The 18001-nt window shown below is 33.8% G+C and overlaps 1 protein-coding gene and 1 non-coding gene across 2 annotated transcripts; one reads left to right on the forward strand and one right to left on the reverse strand.

Annotated features, from left to right (window-relative positions):
* The first annotated feature begins 5779 nt into the window (after positions 1-5779).
* TRNAK-CUU (transfer RNA lysine (anticodon CUU)) lies at positions 5780-5852 on the forward strand. Its single transcript has one exon. It is a non-coding gene; the product is annotated as a tRNA-Lys (tRNA).
* Positions 5853-9493: 3641 nt separating this feature from the next.
* Positions 9494-11305, reverse strand: LOC132162512 (uncharacterized). The gene is made up of 5 exons (XM_059572744.1): positions 10823-11305; positions 10646-10722; positions 10497-10533; positions 10278-10386; positions 9494-10185 (listed from the first exon to the last, which is right to left on the reverse strand). Exons 1-5 carry the CDS (start codon positions 11070-11072, stop codon positions 9660-9662), a joined length of 999 nt encoding a protein of 332 aa, XP_059428727.1. The 5' UTR covers positions 11073-11305; the 3' UTR covers positions 9494-9659.
* Positions 11306-18001: the final 6696 nt, after the last annotated feature.

Raw genomic sequence — 18001 nt, forward strand, 5'->3', positions numbered from 1 at the left:
TTTTGTTTATAATTTTTTTAAATAAAAATTTCCATTTTAAAAAAATTAAAAATTTTCGTTTAATTTTTTTTTTAAAAAAAAATCATATTTTAATACAATTTTTTTTTTTTTTTAAATCACTTTGAAAAAAAAAAAAAAAATTCATAAGGAGAAGAGGCGAATTAGCTACCTCATCGGCCTAACTGCCCCTAGTGGTATCACGCTCTCGCATGACCTACTGCAGAGATCTCAACGCCAGGTTCCTACATGCCTTGAATGCCCTAATGCTCCTCAAGTCTGCCTCCGTCTCTCTCGCATGTGTATCAATTAAATAATTAATTTTTTAGATATAACGAATAATTTAACATAATATCATAACAGATATCCTAAATTTGAACCATGTTTTTTATAATTCACCTCACATTTCAATTAAATATTATACATGTTATGTCTCATTTATAAAGGTAGAGTTTGAACCTTTATGTAAAGGAGTGTACAAATATTAATTAAATTATTAAATTAATTTTTTTTTCTATCAGTTTAAATTAAAAATAAAATAAAAATAGTCGCAATATATATTCAATAACTTTGACTTGATTTATGGTCCACTAGCAAGACCTTCTCCTCATTTCTCTTGAAAATATGTGGATAATTGTCTTCTTGCCATCACTGAAGCATATTCTTAAGAACATTAATAATACGAGAATGTTACTTTAGTCTTTAGACCCACAAAAATGACTTGTAATCCTGTGCAAGTTGGAATGCATGCATGCCATCGCATAAGGAACCTACTTATTTCTAATAGATGATGAAATTCACCCTCTTTGTAACCTTTTTTTCATTTGCTTATATATATATTGAAATTAGCCCTGCTACCACTACTTTCTCTACCCCTGCATCCACCTCATTTTTTAATATCACGGCTTTCTTCTCTTTAAAGATTATATTTGAAATTCCGAGGCATCTTTGGACAACTATAGATTATATGCTTCAATTGATATATAAATATATAATACAATTACGCTTTGAAGAAAGGAAAATTATTCGGATAATATTGCAATTTTTATCTTTTATGGGCTCAGTATCAAAAAAAGCCCAGCCCACTATGAAATTGAACTTACTGGACACCTTTCTGGTTAGGTGAAAAGGCCCAGCTGAACATGCAGTCCCAGCTTTTAATTACTTAAAGCCCAAAAGAAATACAATCATATGTTCTTTTTCGGTTAGGGAAGGGATGACGATAATACAACTCCTTGCTAAATTTCTTTTCGAAACAATTGTAGACTAGTTGGAATGGGTCCTGGAATCTAGCAAGCTAATCAACATGTGAGGTAAATTATTAGAATATAAATTAAATGATATATATTTTATCAACTTAAACTTTTAGTATAAGTGATAATATATGCTCATTGAATTATCATGTGAACTGTGACATCAATTTATAGAGGCTTAAATAAAACTTTAAGCCTCCCCTAGAAGATGGGTCGAAAAAGAAAAACTTTAGTTTGAGATGCAACGTGGAGCCACTACTCCATGAAAAATCAATTGTGGGCATGAACTTCTTCGGTCCTCGGTCCTAATCTCTTACTTATATCCCTTAGGCCCTAGATTTTTATTTTATTTTATTTTTTATTTTTTTGACGTGTCCACACAAGGGAAGAGAAAGAGGGGATTCAAACTAGTGACTTTCGCTTTATTAGGCGTGGTCCACAGCCGATTGAGCTATTTTTTGGGAATTCCTAAGCCCTAGTTGGCGTCGAAGGAACTCACTTTAATGACATTTACATTTGCTACTCCATTATTTGTGGTGGAGCCACTAAAATTAATTACACTTGATAAAAATAGAACGTGACCGTAATGTAATTTTAACCTTTAATATTGCATGCTACAAGGCATATGATTTTACAACAGCCAATGAAAAAAAAGAAATGAAAAATCATTCACTAAAATTATTTTTATTGAGTTCGAAAAAGCTCTAGCTTTTGGGTACAAAAAGTTATCAAAAATTTCACACGGCAAGCAAAATTAACGAATAGGTTCATATAATCAACTTCCATCCAAAATTTTGAGATGAAAACAGTTAGAATGTCACATCAACACCAATTATATTATAACATGTGTCCCCTAAAATAAATAAATATAAAATATAAAAAGAAATTGAAGGGGTGCAACCTTAGCCAAATGTCGTGCTTCGCTTACTGGCAAATTATGGTTGTAGTCAGATTTCATGACATATTCTACACTTGCTAACAGGTTATGGTCATAGCCAAATTAATTCTTCGCTTTGAAATCACGGTGCAGTTGAGATATGATATCATGGAGTGGTCATTCTATGTGCCACAATCTCGACATAATTCTCCACACAACCATTATATATGCTAACACGACTAGTCAAGATATCTAGGTTCCCTTTTTAAGTTGGGTCTTGTTATTATTTATGCTATGCTTTATTTCCTCACATTAGCCTTCGTGGAATGGTTAAGTCTCGCGATTTGAGTTTGATCATCCTGACCCAAATCATAGATTCTCAAGTTGCAAATAGAAAAGCAGTCAAACCAAGAGTCGAGGAACAACAACTATTAAATTTTTGTATATGTTTTTGAAAAACATTTTTAGAATTACTTTTCCACAGCCAATAGATCGAGACTGGGGATCGGAGTGAGGACACACAAATCAGTCGCCTAAGAGGCTAAGTAAAAAAAAAAAATCTACCAAGTTAGCCTTCTCAAACTCTTAATCTTACCTCCATGAGCCCTTTTTATTTCGTTTGCAATATATATATATATATATATATAACGTCACAATTCTGAGGTCCCCAAGCTAGGACGTCACAAACTCTGAGGTCCCCAAGCTAGGGTTTCAATAGTGGCTCTCGAAAGTGAATCGGGTCCGTTCTTCACTGTTTTCTAGTTGTAGGCTTTCTCTGCACAACACAGATTTGATTTCGGGCGTCGGTGCATGGCTGATCTTTCTTTATGACCCTGCTGGCTACTGGCTAGGCGAGAAACAACGAATTTGCTCTTGGTTCTCTAGGTTAAGAAAGGAGATATAAGGGCATTGAGAGCATAGTAGCAGAACAGACCGTTTATGAAGATCTGTATCCAAAATTATTAATTACTCCATTTTGTATACAGAGAACATGCCCAATTCTCTCTAAAGAACGCAGTCCAGAAGAAAACCAAATAGAACCCAAGAAAAATGGTGTTTCTAAACATGGTAACTGCAACAAAAAATTAAGGGGACTTGTTCAGATCATTGGTTTGGATAAAGGAAGAGGCATCACCGAACTTCAAATCAAGCTTTCGAATGCCCTTCTCCATCAACTGGCACCTCCATCTCAGGAACTGCCGACGTATCTCATCGGTTCCAAACGTTTTCTGATAAAGTTCTTCACTCTCAAATATCTTAAAAATGTTGTAGCAAACCTGGTGATTGATTCGTGTAGGTAGCCGAACCACCCCATAGGCCATGGCCAAAGATTTTTTATTTTTTTTTAATAAAAGTTACTTTAGTTTTTTTTTTTTAGATTTTTTTTTTAAAAAAAAATTTATTAAGGGTATTTTTATCACTGTGGGTACATTATCAATTTGGTGGTAGTTTGAGGGTACCGAATTGCAAGTTTTGGGAGACATTGTAAATTTGGTGGTAGTTTAATGGAGTATGTGGACTTTTCCCATTTTTTTTCTTCTATCAAATTAAACTTTTAGAATAAGTAACGATACTCATAGAATTATCATGTGAACTATGACATTAATTTATAAAGGCTTAAAAAAATATTTCTTTTATGTTCTATTGTTGTGTTGTTGCTTTTTGTATTACCTAAACCGGTTGAGCTTCAGACTCCGTGTATAACACCCCAGTTCTATATTGAAAAGATGAGAAGAAACTCACATAGAGTGAGTAGTTTATAAAGATAATCATGAGTGCTAAGTCCCACATTACCTAGTTACTAAGTAAAACTATGCTTTATAATGAATTCTAAAGAAGCTTCAAATTGAAGTGCTAGTAGTCTGTCTGGTTTAATTTAATTTTAACCTTTAATGCATGTGGCAAGGTATATGATTTTAGAAAATAATATATAAGGACGTGGAGAACACCCAAAAAATAAAAAACACTAGGTTTTAAATGAATAATCCAAATTTTGTCGTATAATACTGCATATTAAAAACCTCAACACTTCATTATACATAGTATGGTCTTGCGGCAAGGGAAAGGGAATAAAACTAAATGCCCATACCAAATACATTGGATGCTTATCCCCATGGCTAGAGGGCTGTTCCTCATTTCAAAACACTTTATTTTCTTTTTCCTTTCGTTTTATTTATTTTTTAAAAAAAGCATTAAATAAACAATTAAAAACATAAAATATTTGCAAAATATTTAAAATTATTTTCACAAAAACACTTTTCTAAAAAAATAAAAATAAATAAATATATAACAAATGACGGATGGGATATCCTTTTCAATCTTTTATTGATCATGCATAAAGACACAAAAGGTCCCTAGCTCATTGTCCTACTCACTTGACATATTCCCCGACAACTGCGCGTTCGTACATGGCCGATTCAAGCACGTGTCGTCGCAAGCCTAACAAAACCACCTCCACATCCAGCAAAGCAAATACGCAGGCTCGATCCAGTACTCCTCCTCCACCAATTCTATGGCGGGCAGAGCTCAATCATCACCATTCATGGCGCCTAGCTATTATCAAAAGGAGGAGCTTCTGTTCTCCGGTGACCCCAAATTCTTTCTCCACGGTGAGATAATGATGATCATTCTACTACTGTTTTTCACAGCGTTCATCGTCTTTCTTGTCGTGTTTCTGTATATAAAGCGCTCTCATCATCATGACCTCCCCAGCAAGCTAGATCACTCAGACCTTGATCGATCGGCATATCCATGAGTTGCAACATCCATCTGAGGGCTGTTGCCTGTTGGAGAACTTAGCCACAGCCGTCTGATTTATAGCAATTGCGTATGGTTGATCACTACTAGTCTTGCCGTTTCATTGCTTAGGCCATGTGTAATATATATTTGAGGTTGCTGCTATATATATATTATTCCCATCATGTCAATCATATATATTGATTCCTTATGAGATGCGAGAAAGTAGTACACTGATTATGTGATCAATCATTCATCTGGTGCTCACCATTTTTTTTTTTTTTTAAAAAAAAAGAATAATTTCTCTTACAAAAAATTGTAAATGTGATCTGGTAGATTTCACGTTCATAAAAATAGTTCGAGAGGGTTTTGGTAAAAGAGTAATAGACACTTAATTTAAATTGGTTCACAGCCGGTTTTATTTAGTGATTAATTTTAAAATGTGCGATTTAACCAGCGTTTTAAAACATTTACGCAATAATTGAGGATGATTAACGGTGGATCTATTATCATCAACTCATTCCATTCTATCAAATGTGACATGTCTTTAAAAAATTATTAATAAATTCAAATTTAATAATAATTTTCTCAAATTTAATGGTAATTTAAAAAATTATAGCACATTTAGAAGGGCACAAGAAAAAATCTAATTCTCCTAACAATTTATCCTGGTGCGAGACTAGTTAGATATCTATTCGAATTGAATGATGACTTCTTGTTGGGGATCAACCGCTTATTGTCTCATCAAGCGACCTTTAGATGGATTCTGAACAACAACTCACCGTTGTCAAAGACTTGCCATTGTGGATGTCCAAAATCAAGCATAGTTTTCTTTTCTTTAGCTTGTATCTGCAAAATCACTCTTAATGATTGATTTATTAGTACTATAATAGAATAAGTGAACAATCAAACATAAGCCCGTCTAGCTCAGTTGGTAGAGCGCAAGGCTCTTAACCTTGTGGTCGTGGGTTCGAGCCCCACGGTGGGCGTTTTTTTTTATTTTTTATTGGTGTCCTATATGTATAAACACGCTACAAAACAGACATTTTCGTCTCGATAAACAGATGTAATAACGAGCATTTACTTACGACGTGGATGACTTATTATTAAGGCCTTCAGATTTTCAGAGTGTTTCCTTTATTATCCAAAAATTGCATAATCGAATTCTAGTTTATATATCATGATTTGATCCGTTCACTAGAAGATGTGTGGGCTACACGTGATCATTGGATGCGCCAAAATTATATCACATCAAAGGTCGGATTTTAGTTTATATTCCATGATTTGATCCGTCACTAGAAGAATTGTAGGCTAGCTAGATATGATCATTGGATGCGCCAAAATTATGTCACATCATATGTAAACAATGGTCCGGGTAATATAATTTTGAAAAAACTTCGCATACTTCATTTAAATTATCATCACCCAATTGATAATATTCTCTTCAAATTACGAAAAATTGTGAATCGTTAATTTTTGTCAATTTGACAAAAATACTTTTATAAATTCAAAAAAAAAATAATATATATACTTCCTTTTCTTTTTTTTTTAGTTTTAGTTTTTTTTTTTAAATTTTATTAAGGGCATTTTTGTTATTAAGGAGAGATTGACAATTTTTGGCAGTTTGAAAGGGACATTATAGCAATTAAAAGTTTAAAAAACGTTGTCAATTGAGTGGTAGCTTGAGGAGGGTATGTAAACTTTTTCCTACAATTTTTTTCAAACTCATGTGGTAATCGACATGAGTGCCATGTTGTCCACATGTACGAAAAAATTAAGCAATAAAATTTAAGAGATATGCTATAGTGCAATAAAAATACAATTTTTGGCCCATAAAAGTCCTAGGTGACAAGAGGTCATAGGCTTATCAGTGGGTGGGGCCATAGCAACTATAGATAGAGCCTATGATCTCTGCCACCTAACACTTTTATATGCCAAAAATAATCATTTTATTACATTATAGCATTTCTCAAAATTTAACTAATAAATTTACTTGTTTAGTAGATGACATAGTTGATAGATACCAGATTAATTCAATATAAACCAGACCCAAAACCCAGTCGAATAAAAGCACTGCGGCTACCAAGGCCCGGAAAGCCCAATATGAGGCCCATAATCAGAAGACCCAAGAGAGGCCCGTGAGACCTAGTAAAAGGTCTCTCCTCTCTCTCTCTCTTGTATGTTTACTTTTTGATATCCCAGACGAGAAATTTTTTCACTTCCGTCTTGGGTAATATTAAGTACTTGTGACTTTTTAAAAAATTTGCATGACTTATGTGAAAATTAAAAGATAATTAATGTGCTTGTTTGGTTTAATTAAGGAACTCTAATGCAATTTGTTAATCTCTCTGACAAAGTGTTTTATAATGTCTCTGAGCGAATAATTTATATATATAAAAAATAATAATGAAATGAGATTATATATCTTCATCAGCTAGATTCCAGGGAATGATGCTATTTGCAATATCTAAGAAGTAAACTATATGAAGGGAGGACTTGGTCAAATAAAGCAGCAGCTGTTATTGACGCCTGCCTCTTCTTTCCATTGAAATATTAAGTCAAAGTGACTACTCTTGTCCAAGCAACTTATCTCAACAACAATCAAATTCTTTTTTCGTTGAAAGAAAGAATGTTGAATCAAAAATTCAGCTCCAGAGGTTATTAATTTACCAAATATTTATGAGTGCGGTTAGGATTATTATATTTTTTACTTCAAGTCTCTTACAAACTAATTAACGTGATAGTTCATGTGACACTTATTATGTCAACCACTGAACAATTTAATTTGATTGTGGTTAACGAGACAGAATGACGTGAACTACCACTACATAACACTTACCACGTCAATTAATCATTAAACAATTAAATTTAATTATGATTGATGTGACAATGCCATGTTGACAGTCACGTTAATTTGACAGAAGTTATAGTAAAAGATATATTACTTCAATCATATTCCAATTTTGATACTATGGCAGTTAAGCTAGATATCTTATTGTAATATAAGAAGGCTATGATCAAATCCAGCCTTCCCACAAATTGAGAGATTTATGAAATTCATGCAATACATCCTCTTCTAGAGCCGATAGGTTCATTAACAAACCATATAAAAGAAATTAAATTTCATTGCTATGAATATGTTATTGCCATAGAAAAATGCTATAAGAACTCTAACTTTTACACTTCTGACTGCTTACTTCTTAAGGTGGCAATTGTATAGAGAGAATGAGCAGATATAATTAAGAGTTTTTGTAGTGGAAAGTTGACATGACAACTACTACCTTAGGGAGTAACATAACAGCACTTAGAAATGTAAAAGTAGTGGTAGTTCGTATAGTATTTCTCTATAGTCGTAACATAACTTTTCACACTGACTTTAGAAATAACTAGAACCATGTATATGAAGTTTTTCATCGCATAGAGTGGTACTACTGTGAATCTTGTACTATCACTATGATAGTTGAATATCAATAGAGAGTAATATTATTTTTTGCATTCATTTATTACAATTATTTTACACCAGTTGAAGTAGTATATTTTAATATTCTTTCTTTTGTTTTTTATAAGTGGTTGACATGGAAGACCACTCAAAACACACTACGTCAGCCAGTGTAAAATAGGTGTGAAAATTAGCATTACTATTCTTCCGCACTTCAAAATGATTCGAAGCATTCAATGTATTCAAATTGCTATGTATATGATCATAAAACTAGTCCAAGCCTAGCTCACCATATTTATTGTGGAAAATTACAAGCAAAGCTCCATATCAGTGGCTTGATTAAGCCTTATATATCAGATAGGTCTTGCGAAACTGATTCATCTCTACACAATTTTCGTCCACCATTGAACAGGTTTAAACATGTTTACAAAGGGAACAATATTTATTAAGAATAATAACAGGATTTTGAGGTAGTGATCATTATTAATAGCTTTGTCGCTAATCTTTCTTCAAGAACATAATGTAAGTATGGATCTCAAATAAGCAAACTTTACGTACATTGTTTTTTAGCCTCGTTAAGACCCATTGCTCTATCCCCAATTTGCACTTTGCTACACCTGCTGGCCAAGTTGAGAACCGTCGAAGCAGATTTTTGGACGGTCAATTTAGTGAAGGACAGTTGAAGCATATTTTTAGACGGTCAAACTAGCGGAAGATCACCTGCAAAAAAGAAGAAAAACACTCTCTAGGCCATCTTAAACTTTTTGTTAAGTTTTCTCTCATAAAATACCCTACTGACTCAAGTACTATGGGAGGTTTTCTATCAGCCCCGCCCCTTCCGGCCGTGTCACTTTGGTAGTTTTTTTCTTTGTTTTGCTGGTGACCCGTCACAAGTCTGGCTGTCCTGGTGACCCATCACAAGTCTGGCCGTCCAAAAATCTGCTTCAAACAGCCAGCTACTAGTCCGGCCATCCAAACTAAATCTGCTTCAACAAGACCAAACAACTAGCTAGCTAGGTTCTTATACCTGACGCCTGCTTGCTGACAGGAACCAGATATTCAACCTTTCACCCATGTAGCAAAACGGAGCATCATTTGATGCTCACCAAGAAAAACCAGATGCTTAACCTTTTACCCATGTAGGAAAAACGAAGCATCATGAGATGGATGTAAGGGACATCTGTTGATATATACTGTTCAGGGCAGATTGATCATTGAGCTAAGAAACAAGTAATTAACAAAAAAATTTAAAAAGTGGCGGCTACTAATTTGTATGGTGGTACAACTTACAAGACAATCATAAAATGCAGCATTATTTGGGACAAGTACCTCAAGATCTCACTTAGAATTGTCTCATTCATATAGTCAGATCCAGAGTACTTGTCCTTTTTTCTTGCTTCTTAGCATCGTCGGGGCCTTCCTTCAAACTGGTAAGACTCGAGGATGATTGTGAGTACAATGACAGGGAGAGATTACTATCAACTTCATGATTCCTTGAAGTTAGCCTAAGAGAGAGATCCAAATCCAGCTGCTCGCAATCCAAGGCCTTCCTTTTGAACGTCTTCCACTCTGGTAGAATATTACTTGTTTTGTTGAAATCTTGTACTTGAGGTTGCAGATGATGATCAGTCGTAGGAGTACTCAATCTGGGTTGAGTTTGCAAAGATTCATGTTTCACTTCATGGGTGTTTCTCCAAGCTGATGATTGTTGATCACCGAAAGTGGTACGGAAATTGCAATTAACCCTATTGCTAAAGTTGCTACCAAAGAACTTCTCACCCACCGTGCCATAAAATCCACCACCGGAGGTTGAGCTACGGCCGGCAGGACAACCCAACAAGTTTTCATAAGCACTAGTCCAAGAAGCATCTCCAAATCTATATCTAGGAAAAGTTATAAAATCAAATTCATTAAAGAGATCAAAATTAATTAAGGTAGAAAAACAAAAAACTTTTTCTTGAACAAACTCTCGTACCGGAAATTGGAATTGTGGGTGGGGTTATACCCTTGAAGCATGGGAAGTTGGCTGAGGTTATAAATATTGCGATCTCCACTTTCCACAAGATGCCTATGATCGGCTAATACTGTCATGTGAAGAACGATTTTTTTTTGCATCATGAACTGATAAAGAAACCCTACCTTTTTTTATGTGCTGAAATTCAGGAAAAAAAAATGGAAATTTAATTTGGTGTACCTTGGCCTGGATCATCAACCTTCTTGCTTCTGTACATCTAGTGAAAATACCCAAGTGAAAATACATGGAAAATTATATTAGAAAGAGAGAATTATGGCATCCCATGTTCATAAATTATGGGTAGATATGATATATATATATATATATACCTGTAAATGGCTCTTGACATGTGCAATACTTAGTCCTTTGATGTTCATCAGCTGAAGAACCATCTTTGGTGTGGCTCCTGCACCGAAACAATTAACAACATATGATGCAAATTAAGGCTTCAAATTAATCTCCATACAATTTAGATAATTTCTTGGGTAGAAATTAATTGAACTCACTATCATGTCCACCAAGTTTTTCAACAGAATGAACAAAACGAAGATGAAGATCAGGAGTCCACCGGAGCCTAGGCATCTTGGATCTAACATAAGGACGCACCGATGACTTCTTCTCGCTCTCTTCCACCGTGCTGTTGCTTGAGCTCCCTCCATTTTTAGCCTTGCTTTCATCATCATTCTCCCCGCTCTCGCTCCCCTCCTGATCATCATTTTGGCTTGAGAGGCTTATCTTTGAGCATTCCTCCATCATTCTTTCTAGTTTCTTCTTCTTCCTTTTGCTTGATTTCTCCAAGTAGAGGATTTGTGGCAGATGAGACAAAGCTAACACATGAAGGAATAATTAGGGATTAGGGCCCTTTGGTAGCTTGCTAAGAGATGAACTTTGTCATCTACCTTCTCTCTTCTTTTCTCCTCCCCCATGCTGGGACTTGATAGATCTTAGCAAGAAATAATTTACATATCTTTCTTCTCAATACAAACTTAGCTACACTTCTATCTACCCAGATGGGAATGCAAACCCTATATCTTGACCCTACAACTCTCTCTCTCTCTCTCTATTTACACATTGTGTGAATGCTCATAGATGATACATACACATGCATATATGAGATGTACATTCATGTATGTATGTATGTGTGCGTATGCATGGATGTCATAATGATGGAAGATATATATATAGTTTGGCTCGTGTGAGTCCAAATCTTTTACGTGCCAACAAGAGTAGAAGGCATCTCTCTTGTAGACCAAACTCCTTGACCAGGAAAAACAATAATAGGGGTGGATTGGTGGGAACCAATCCCCACCTTGTACTATTTGCCAAGTCATAGTTAAATAAATGAAAGAGTATTTATCAGACAATTAAGTACGTTTTACTTTCCTCATTAAGGATTAAGATTAATTACAATATCTTCATTAACTTGGTGAAACTAGTCTTTTAACAGTACCCTTGTCTTGTTTTATTTGCTATTTACCCAACCAATTTAATTCCATCAATATAATCGAGATAATTAAACACACAATGGAATGTTGCATAGGTAAGTGATTCAAAATAAAGGATATTGTTTACACCAATATATATATATATATATATGTGTGTGTGTGTGTGTGTGTGAAAATTGTGGGCTATATACATGACAAGACAACTCAAATATTATATCTTGCATGTATATATAAACAATTTTCAAGAATCTCATTTTAAAATATTATCTAGATCAATGAAATCCAATAAGCAAAGCTATATATTACATACATGTGTTTTTAATTTTTATATGCATTTTTAAAAATGTATATAAGAATCACATGTATTTTAGACACATCTTAATTTAATAGACTCCATGGAAGAAAAGCAGTCCTTAGCTTGCTTAACACAACTTTTGGAGCAAAATACTTTTAGAAAGAATTGTAAACATTAAAAAAATTTGAAGGCTTTTATCTGTACTTTTACTCAATGATTAATACTTTTCAATTAAATGAGAAGCTCCCAAATCTGTCTTCTTAGAAGACTCCCCTTTTTGGAGGATTCTAAAATAAGTTGGGACTTCCAAAATACGTATACCTATGATCATCAGTACTTATTTCAAAGGCTTAACATAATATCACAGTAAAAATTATAAATTAAAATCTTGTCTAATTCATCATTCATGTGTTAGATTCTCATATTTCAATTAAATATTTTATGCACGTGTTAGGCATCTCTTAGTATATGACAAAATTTGATCTCACACATAAAGAAGAGTGTTAGAATATTAACTAAGAGTTAATTTGTAGGTCTGTTGAAAGACGGAAGTAGTGTAGTAGGACTCAATATCTGGCTGGTTGGTGGTTGATCGAGGCATGTGTGGTTGTGTGATGCTCTGTTGTTTCTGATTCAGACCCAAACTTTAAAAATAAGAATGAGATTTGCCTTTCGTCGGGAATCACGGGGTTTGTTCCTCCTCGAGGATTTTTGAGAGCTGGGGCTTCTTCACCCCTTGTCACCTTTCTAGGCTAATTGCCAAACTTTTTTTTGCTTTTTTTGTTTTTCATAAAAAGGAAAAAATAAAACACTCGAAATTTACAGTTGGCTGGGAATGTGTACGTTTTCGTATGATAAAACTTTGTCCTCCTTTATTTATATATTTTTTAAAATATTAACAAACACTTTTTCATTAAAAATAAAAAATAAAAAAACGACTAAAAACATTAACATTAATCATATATATAAGGGATTGACTATTGTTGAATAATACTAAGTTCCCTCTCAATCTATCCAAAAATTTCAAAATCAAAGGGCCACCCTCTGGTTTCATCTTTACTTATAACCAAGTTGCAGTATTGAAGAGGTCGTGTCGGTTTTGTATTTTTGACAGAGATCTTCCTCTCCTTTCCGACTACTGATGGTCGGCTTTGTTGTCCTTTTCTGACCACTGAAGGTTGAGTCGGCTACGGGTGTTGTTCCATTGATGAAATTTTGTCATTTATTACAGCCTTTTTTGACCACTTCGGTTCACTTGATGGGCCAAGTCATTTATTTGACTCATTCCCGATTGTTACTAGAATTTCTCTGTCGTTTTCGTTTGTGTTCATGTAATTCTCCATCTCCTTCCCCCCACTTTGAATAGGAAAAAAAAAAATTGTAGCATTGAAGTTGGGAATTCTTTGTTTTATATAAAAAGGGGGGGAGGGGGAAAGACAATAAAAAATAAAATAAAAAGGAGAAGAAGAAAATTGCCTCATCAACCATGGGTTTTTAGTCAACAATAGCAGATTAATGTTATTTACTAAATTAAACGGGGAAAAGATAATCGTCACAAAAAAATTATTATAATATTATTTAAATAATTAAATCAGTCATTTCTCATATTATGGTATAAGAGCGAATTCGAAACTCGCAATCAAACAAACTTGCTTATGTTAATTTTTGATAAAGAAGAACGTATATACTTAGGTGAGTATATAGCGCGTTGATCACAATCCTCAGTTAACTTTCATTATTCTCACTGCTGTTGATTAGCAAAAACAAAAGGATGTGGCACCTGCAGACTCATGTATTACCCAAAGTAGAAACAAGCCATTCAGGGGTTTCAATATGGAGAATTTCGAAAATCTTCTCATCATTTGGATGTAAATTTGGAAGAAAAAAAAAATGATAATTAAAGAAATTTGACCTAATGTGGGAGCTTACTCGGAAAAATATTTGGGTACTATAATTTCTTACAAATTCATGTACATGATCAATGTCGTGGATTGGCACTACTTGAGTGCCAAAAAAAAATAATAAAAAAAAAATTATCAAGTTAATTTTCTTGTTTAATGATCAACTAGCAGTATGTAAGAGATTTATGATAAATGTTATTGTATCCTTAGTAACAAACTTGTTGGCGACATCTTGGTTCCGCCGATTGAGCCAAGGTCATGGGTGTCAAGCGTCCCACGATGCCGCTACAAAGTTTGAAACATTATCATTTTCATTTCAAGTGCAATAGAGAATTGAATATGAACTATTTCAAGATTCAGATTATATTTTATAGCATTTAACATTAATGTATATGTTGTCACGTCATTTAAAATTTTTAAATAATATACTATAGGTATGTACATAGTACCATATACACAATTACATGCTATAAAATCTAATCGAAACAAAGAAATATATCATTCAATGGAGAGCATCCTATTCCACGAAAAAGTCCCCTTCCCTCGTGCATAATCAACCTGCAGATTCACCAGCTTTGAAAGTAATATACGACCATCGAGTCATACTTTTAAGCTGCAACTTTTGGAAGAGAAACTTTTTTTCCTTCCTCCCACGTGTATTGGCCTGGTCTCAACAAACCGTGATTGATGTCATCATGATAGTGTAGAGGATGTCTTTTCCTTTTTATGATCACGAAGTTCTTGAGAGCTGCCTATAGTTGCATGCTGTGCTTCCATGTCCATCTCATTTCTCAAAAATGGAAGCACCACAACTCCACAACTATATATATTACAATTTCCAGGATTAAATTAAAATAATAACAAGAAAACCTAAACTACACTAAATTTGAGTTTTCCCATAAGTTTATTACATTTTCTTCCTTTTACTTCTGCCTACACTAGGCTAGCTTCCAAACACAAGTTTCTGGAGACTGGAGAGAACTTTTGTTGATGAATAAAGAAATTGATAGAGGCTAGAGCAACACCAAATGGATGGCGTGGAGAGCTCAGGAAAGATACAAAAATTTGCCCCATTAAAAACAGAGGATGGTCTGAAAAGATTCACTCCAACACCTAACCTGTGAGGTCAACGCCCAACAGTACTTCTGCTCCCTTTTTCTTTACATTTATATATTTTTATCCCATTATTTTAAGCTGCATGAGAATACGTGAACCTATTAATGCGGATCTTACGCATTATTTGAGAATGAGGATGTCTGTCGTCTTATACAACTTCCTCTCATATTTACCATTAACTATTCCCCAGAGAGTCGTGCTTTCTAATATTATTAACATCATGCCATTGCCATAACATGTCATGTCATGCATGCATGGCATGCACCATAATGATCTCGAAGAAGCTTCACGGCCACTGCTCCATATGCCTCCAAGCTCCAATGCTTCTTAATTAATTTGGTAGATAAATTAATTAAATGTATTCCCATCTACGCTATATATATATACTATATTAGTACAAAGGATCGACAATATGCCATGCAAATTTTATAAACAAAGGAAACGGCCGGAAGCTTAGAATAATATTGTAGACAGACATCCTTTCGTGAAAGTCCATGCGTTTTCACTCATGAGCACTGAATCATGTGTCCAACGCATTTAAAAATTGGAAACGGCCAACAAATTAGTGAGTTGAGAAGCAAAGAACCTGTTAATTAATTTGTTCCCTTTTCCCTCATTCATGTTCCGAAAATTACGTTTCGGGTAAAATCCAGAGTGAACGAGTCAGAAATTCTTCCGTTAATCGCTTTCTAATTGGGTCTCAGAGTTTTTTTTTTAAAAAAAAAAAAATGTAACGTGCATGATTCATCACGTACACCTCATATGCATATAAATGAGAAGCAGAATATATATCTACTGCTATTGTAATGATTTATTTTCTTCGCATCCAAATCAATTAATTTAAAAAAATAAAGAACAAAACAATATACCACCGGCGTTTGCATTTGTATAAATTAATTAAATATAGTGCATTCATACATATCTTATGCTTATTGTGTCAGCAAATGCATGGGGGGTCATGCCGAATTTCTTCGCTTATATATAATATTCTTATATTCAAGCAGAGTGTTCACTTCAAGACGTATGCATGGTTGGCAGGGTAATATTAATTATTAGTAAATCATTAAATATTTAATTCACGTCAAAGGTGAAAGTTGTCTTATTTTGATACAATATGCATCTATCGGGTCCCAGCTTAATTATAATGTTACATCTTACCTATTATTCCTATCTCCTTTCATTTAAATTCCAAAATTCTTTACAAATTCTTCCAACTATTATTATAATTATTATCGTTACTATCATTTGCTAAACATTTGTTAATTTCATTGATATATATTCTGTTTACGCTCATATCAATCTTTATTATAGTTTTTACGACAAATTTCTTATAAATTAACATAATTATCCACTTTATTCTTATCACACCATTCACTAGATAATTAAATTTATTTATCAAATTTTGTTACGTAATTTTTTCACCAGAGTCATGTGGATTGCCTAGTAATTAATTTTTGTAAAGGTTTTGGAGTATATATAGTACCCCAAATATTTTCTTAGTTACTATCTTAAACATTCCGGGGCAAATATATCTATAATATTTAAAAGCTAATAATTATTCGGTGGGCAGCTAATTAATCTCGTGAATAACATGTACGTTCTTGATAGCACTGTTTTATCGATACTGTAGCTAAGAATACAAATCAAAATTGTTGACCCAAAGGAGGAAATTAATGAGATTTCAAATTAAATAGGGCTTAGTGAATGAGTGCTATTAGAAGTAGTACAATTTTTATTATAATTCTCTCATAAATTGAGATGACAGTCTACGTAGTACTCATGTAAACTGTTTTGTCAAATTTTGTTGTTCAAATTTTCACCTCTAACACATGAATTTATAAGAAAATTGCAATAAAAGTTGTATAGACTATATGTAGTACCCAATCGGGCTAATCATTTTGGTTCATGAATTAGGCATGGTTTGACATAAAGTTGGCTCCGACACCTTAATCTGACATGTCTCTTATTGTCACCCAAAATATATAGAATTGGAAAATTATGGGGTCTGGAGTCAAATTCATATATAGAACGATTTAATCAATATTGGCTGCTTTACGTTAGTGTTACTAATTTTGTTTTTATTGTTTTTTTCTATTGTAGGATTCCTTCCCCATACCCCTACAACATCGTAGTTTGTTATATATTAATCTATCTAAAATATAATTATAATTCCATGGTCATTGCACCATAGCTTTCTCGTAAGTCAAATGTCCTCAACCTCTTTTAATTAGATAATACTTGTTCTTTTTTTTCTTTTCTTTTCTTTTCTTTTCTTTTTTTTTTTTCTTTTTTCTTTCTTATGATTTAGACGGGTAGATATCCTAGTCTCACCATTTTTTTATGCTAAATTTATCCTACCCTCTCCTATTTATTAATTAACAAATAACTAAATAAATAAAAAAGGACACCCCATCAATTTGCTAGTTGTTAGAGCCTCAGAGGAGTCCACTTTTCCACGGGTAAAGATCAACAGCACGCGGCGTGTGTATGAGTGCATATCTGTGAGAGAGAGAGAGTGAGAGGGAGAGAGAAAGGGGTTCAGAGATAGGAGGGTACCCCTAGGCCCTAACCTAATGTGTGCATGAGTGCATCATCCCCTAATTGAAATTGTCTCCTGCATTGAAAACATCATTAGAAGTTTTTTTGCTCAAAAATAAATGGTCAAGATTGTCTCAAGTGAAAAATATCTAGAATTACCCTTTAATCTTGTAATTTTGACAGTTTATTTTTGCATAAAATTTTTTTAGTAATTTTTTCATTAGAGTCGAGCCAAACTCAAAAATGATAAAGATATGGTGGGATTCATAATGGGTATTCATGTCGAAAAATTTGTAGCTAAGTATGACCTAAATTGTGGCCGCAAGTAAGAAAAGAATGAAGAGTGGCTGTTGAAGTGTCCAGATACCTCTTTGACAACTAGGATGGTTC

This window comes from Corylus avellana, chromosome ca9 (assembly GCF_901000735.1).
Source record: "Corylus avellana chromosome ca9, CavTom2PMs-1.0".
Lineage (NCBI taxonomy): Eukaryota > Viridiplantae > Streptophyta > Magnoliopsida > Fagales > Betulaceae > Corylus > Corylus avellana.

Coding starts and splice junctions, on each gene's coding strand:
- LOC132162512 (XM_059572744.1), bottom strand. CDS start 11,072: ATGATGGAGGAATGCTCAAAGATAAGCCTCTCAAGCCAAAATGATGAT. Junction 10,723..10,822: donor AAAACTTGGTGGACATGATA/GTGAGTTCAATT, acceptor GTTTCGGTGCAG/GAGCCACACCAAAGATGGTT. Junction 10,534..10,645: donor ATGTCAAGAGCCATTTACAG/GTATATATATAT, acceptor TATTTTCACTAG/ATGTACAGAAGCAAGAAGGT.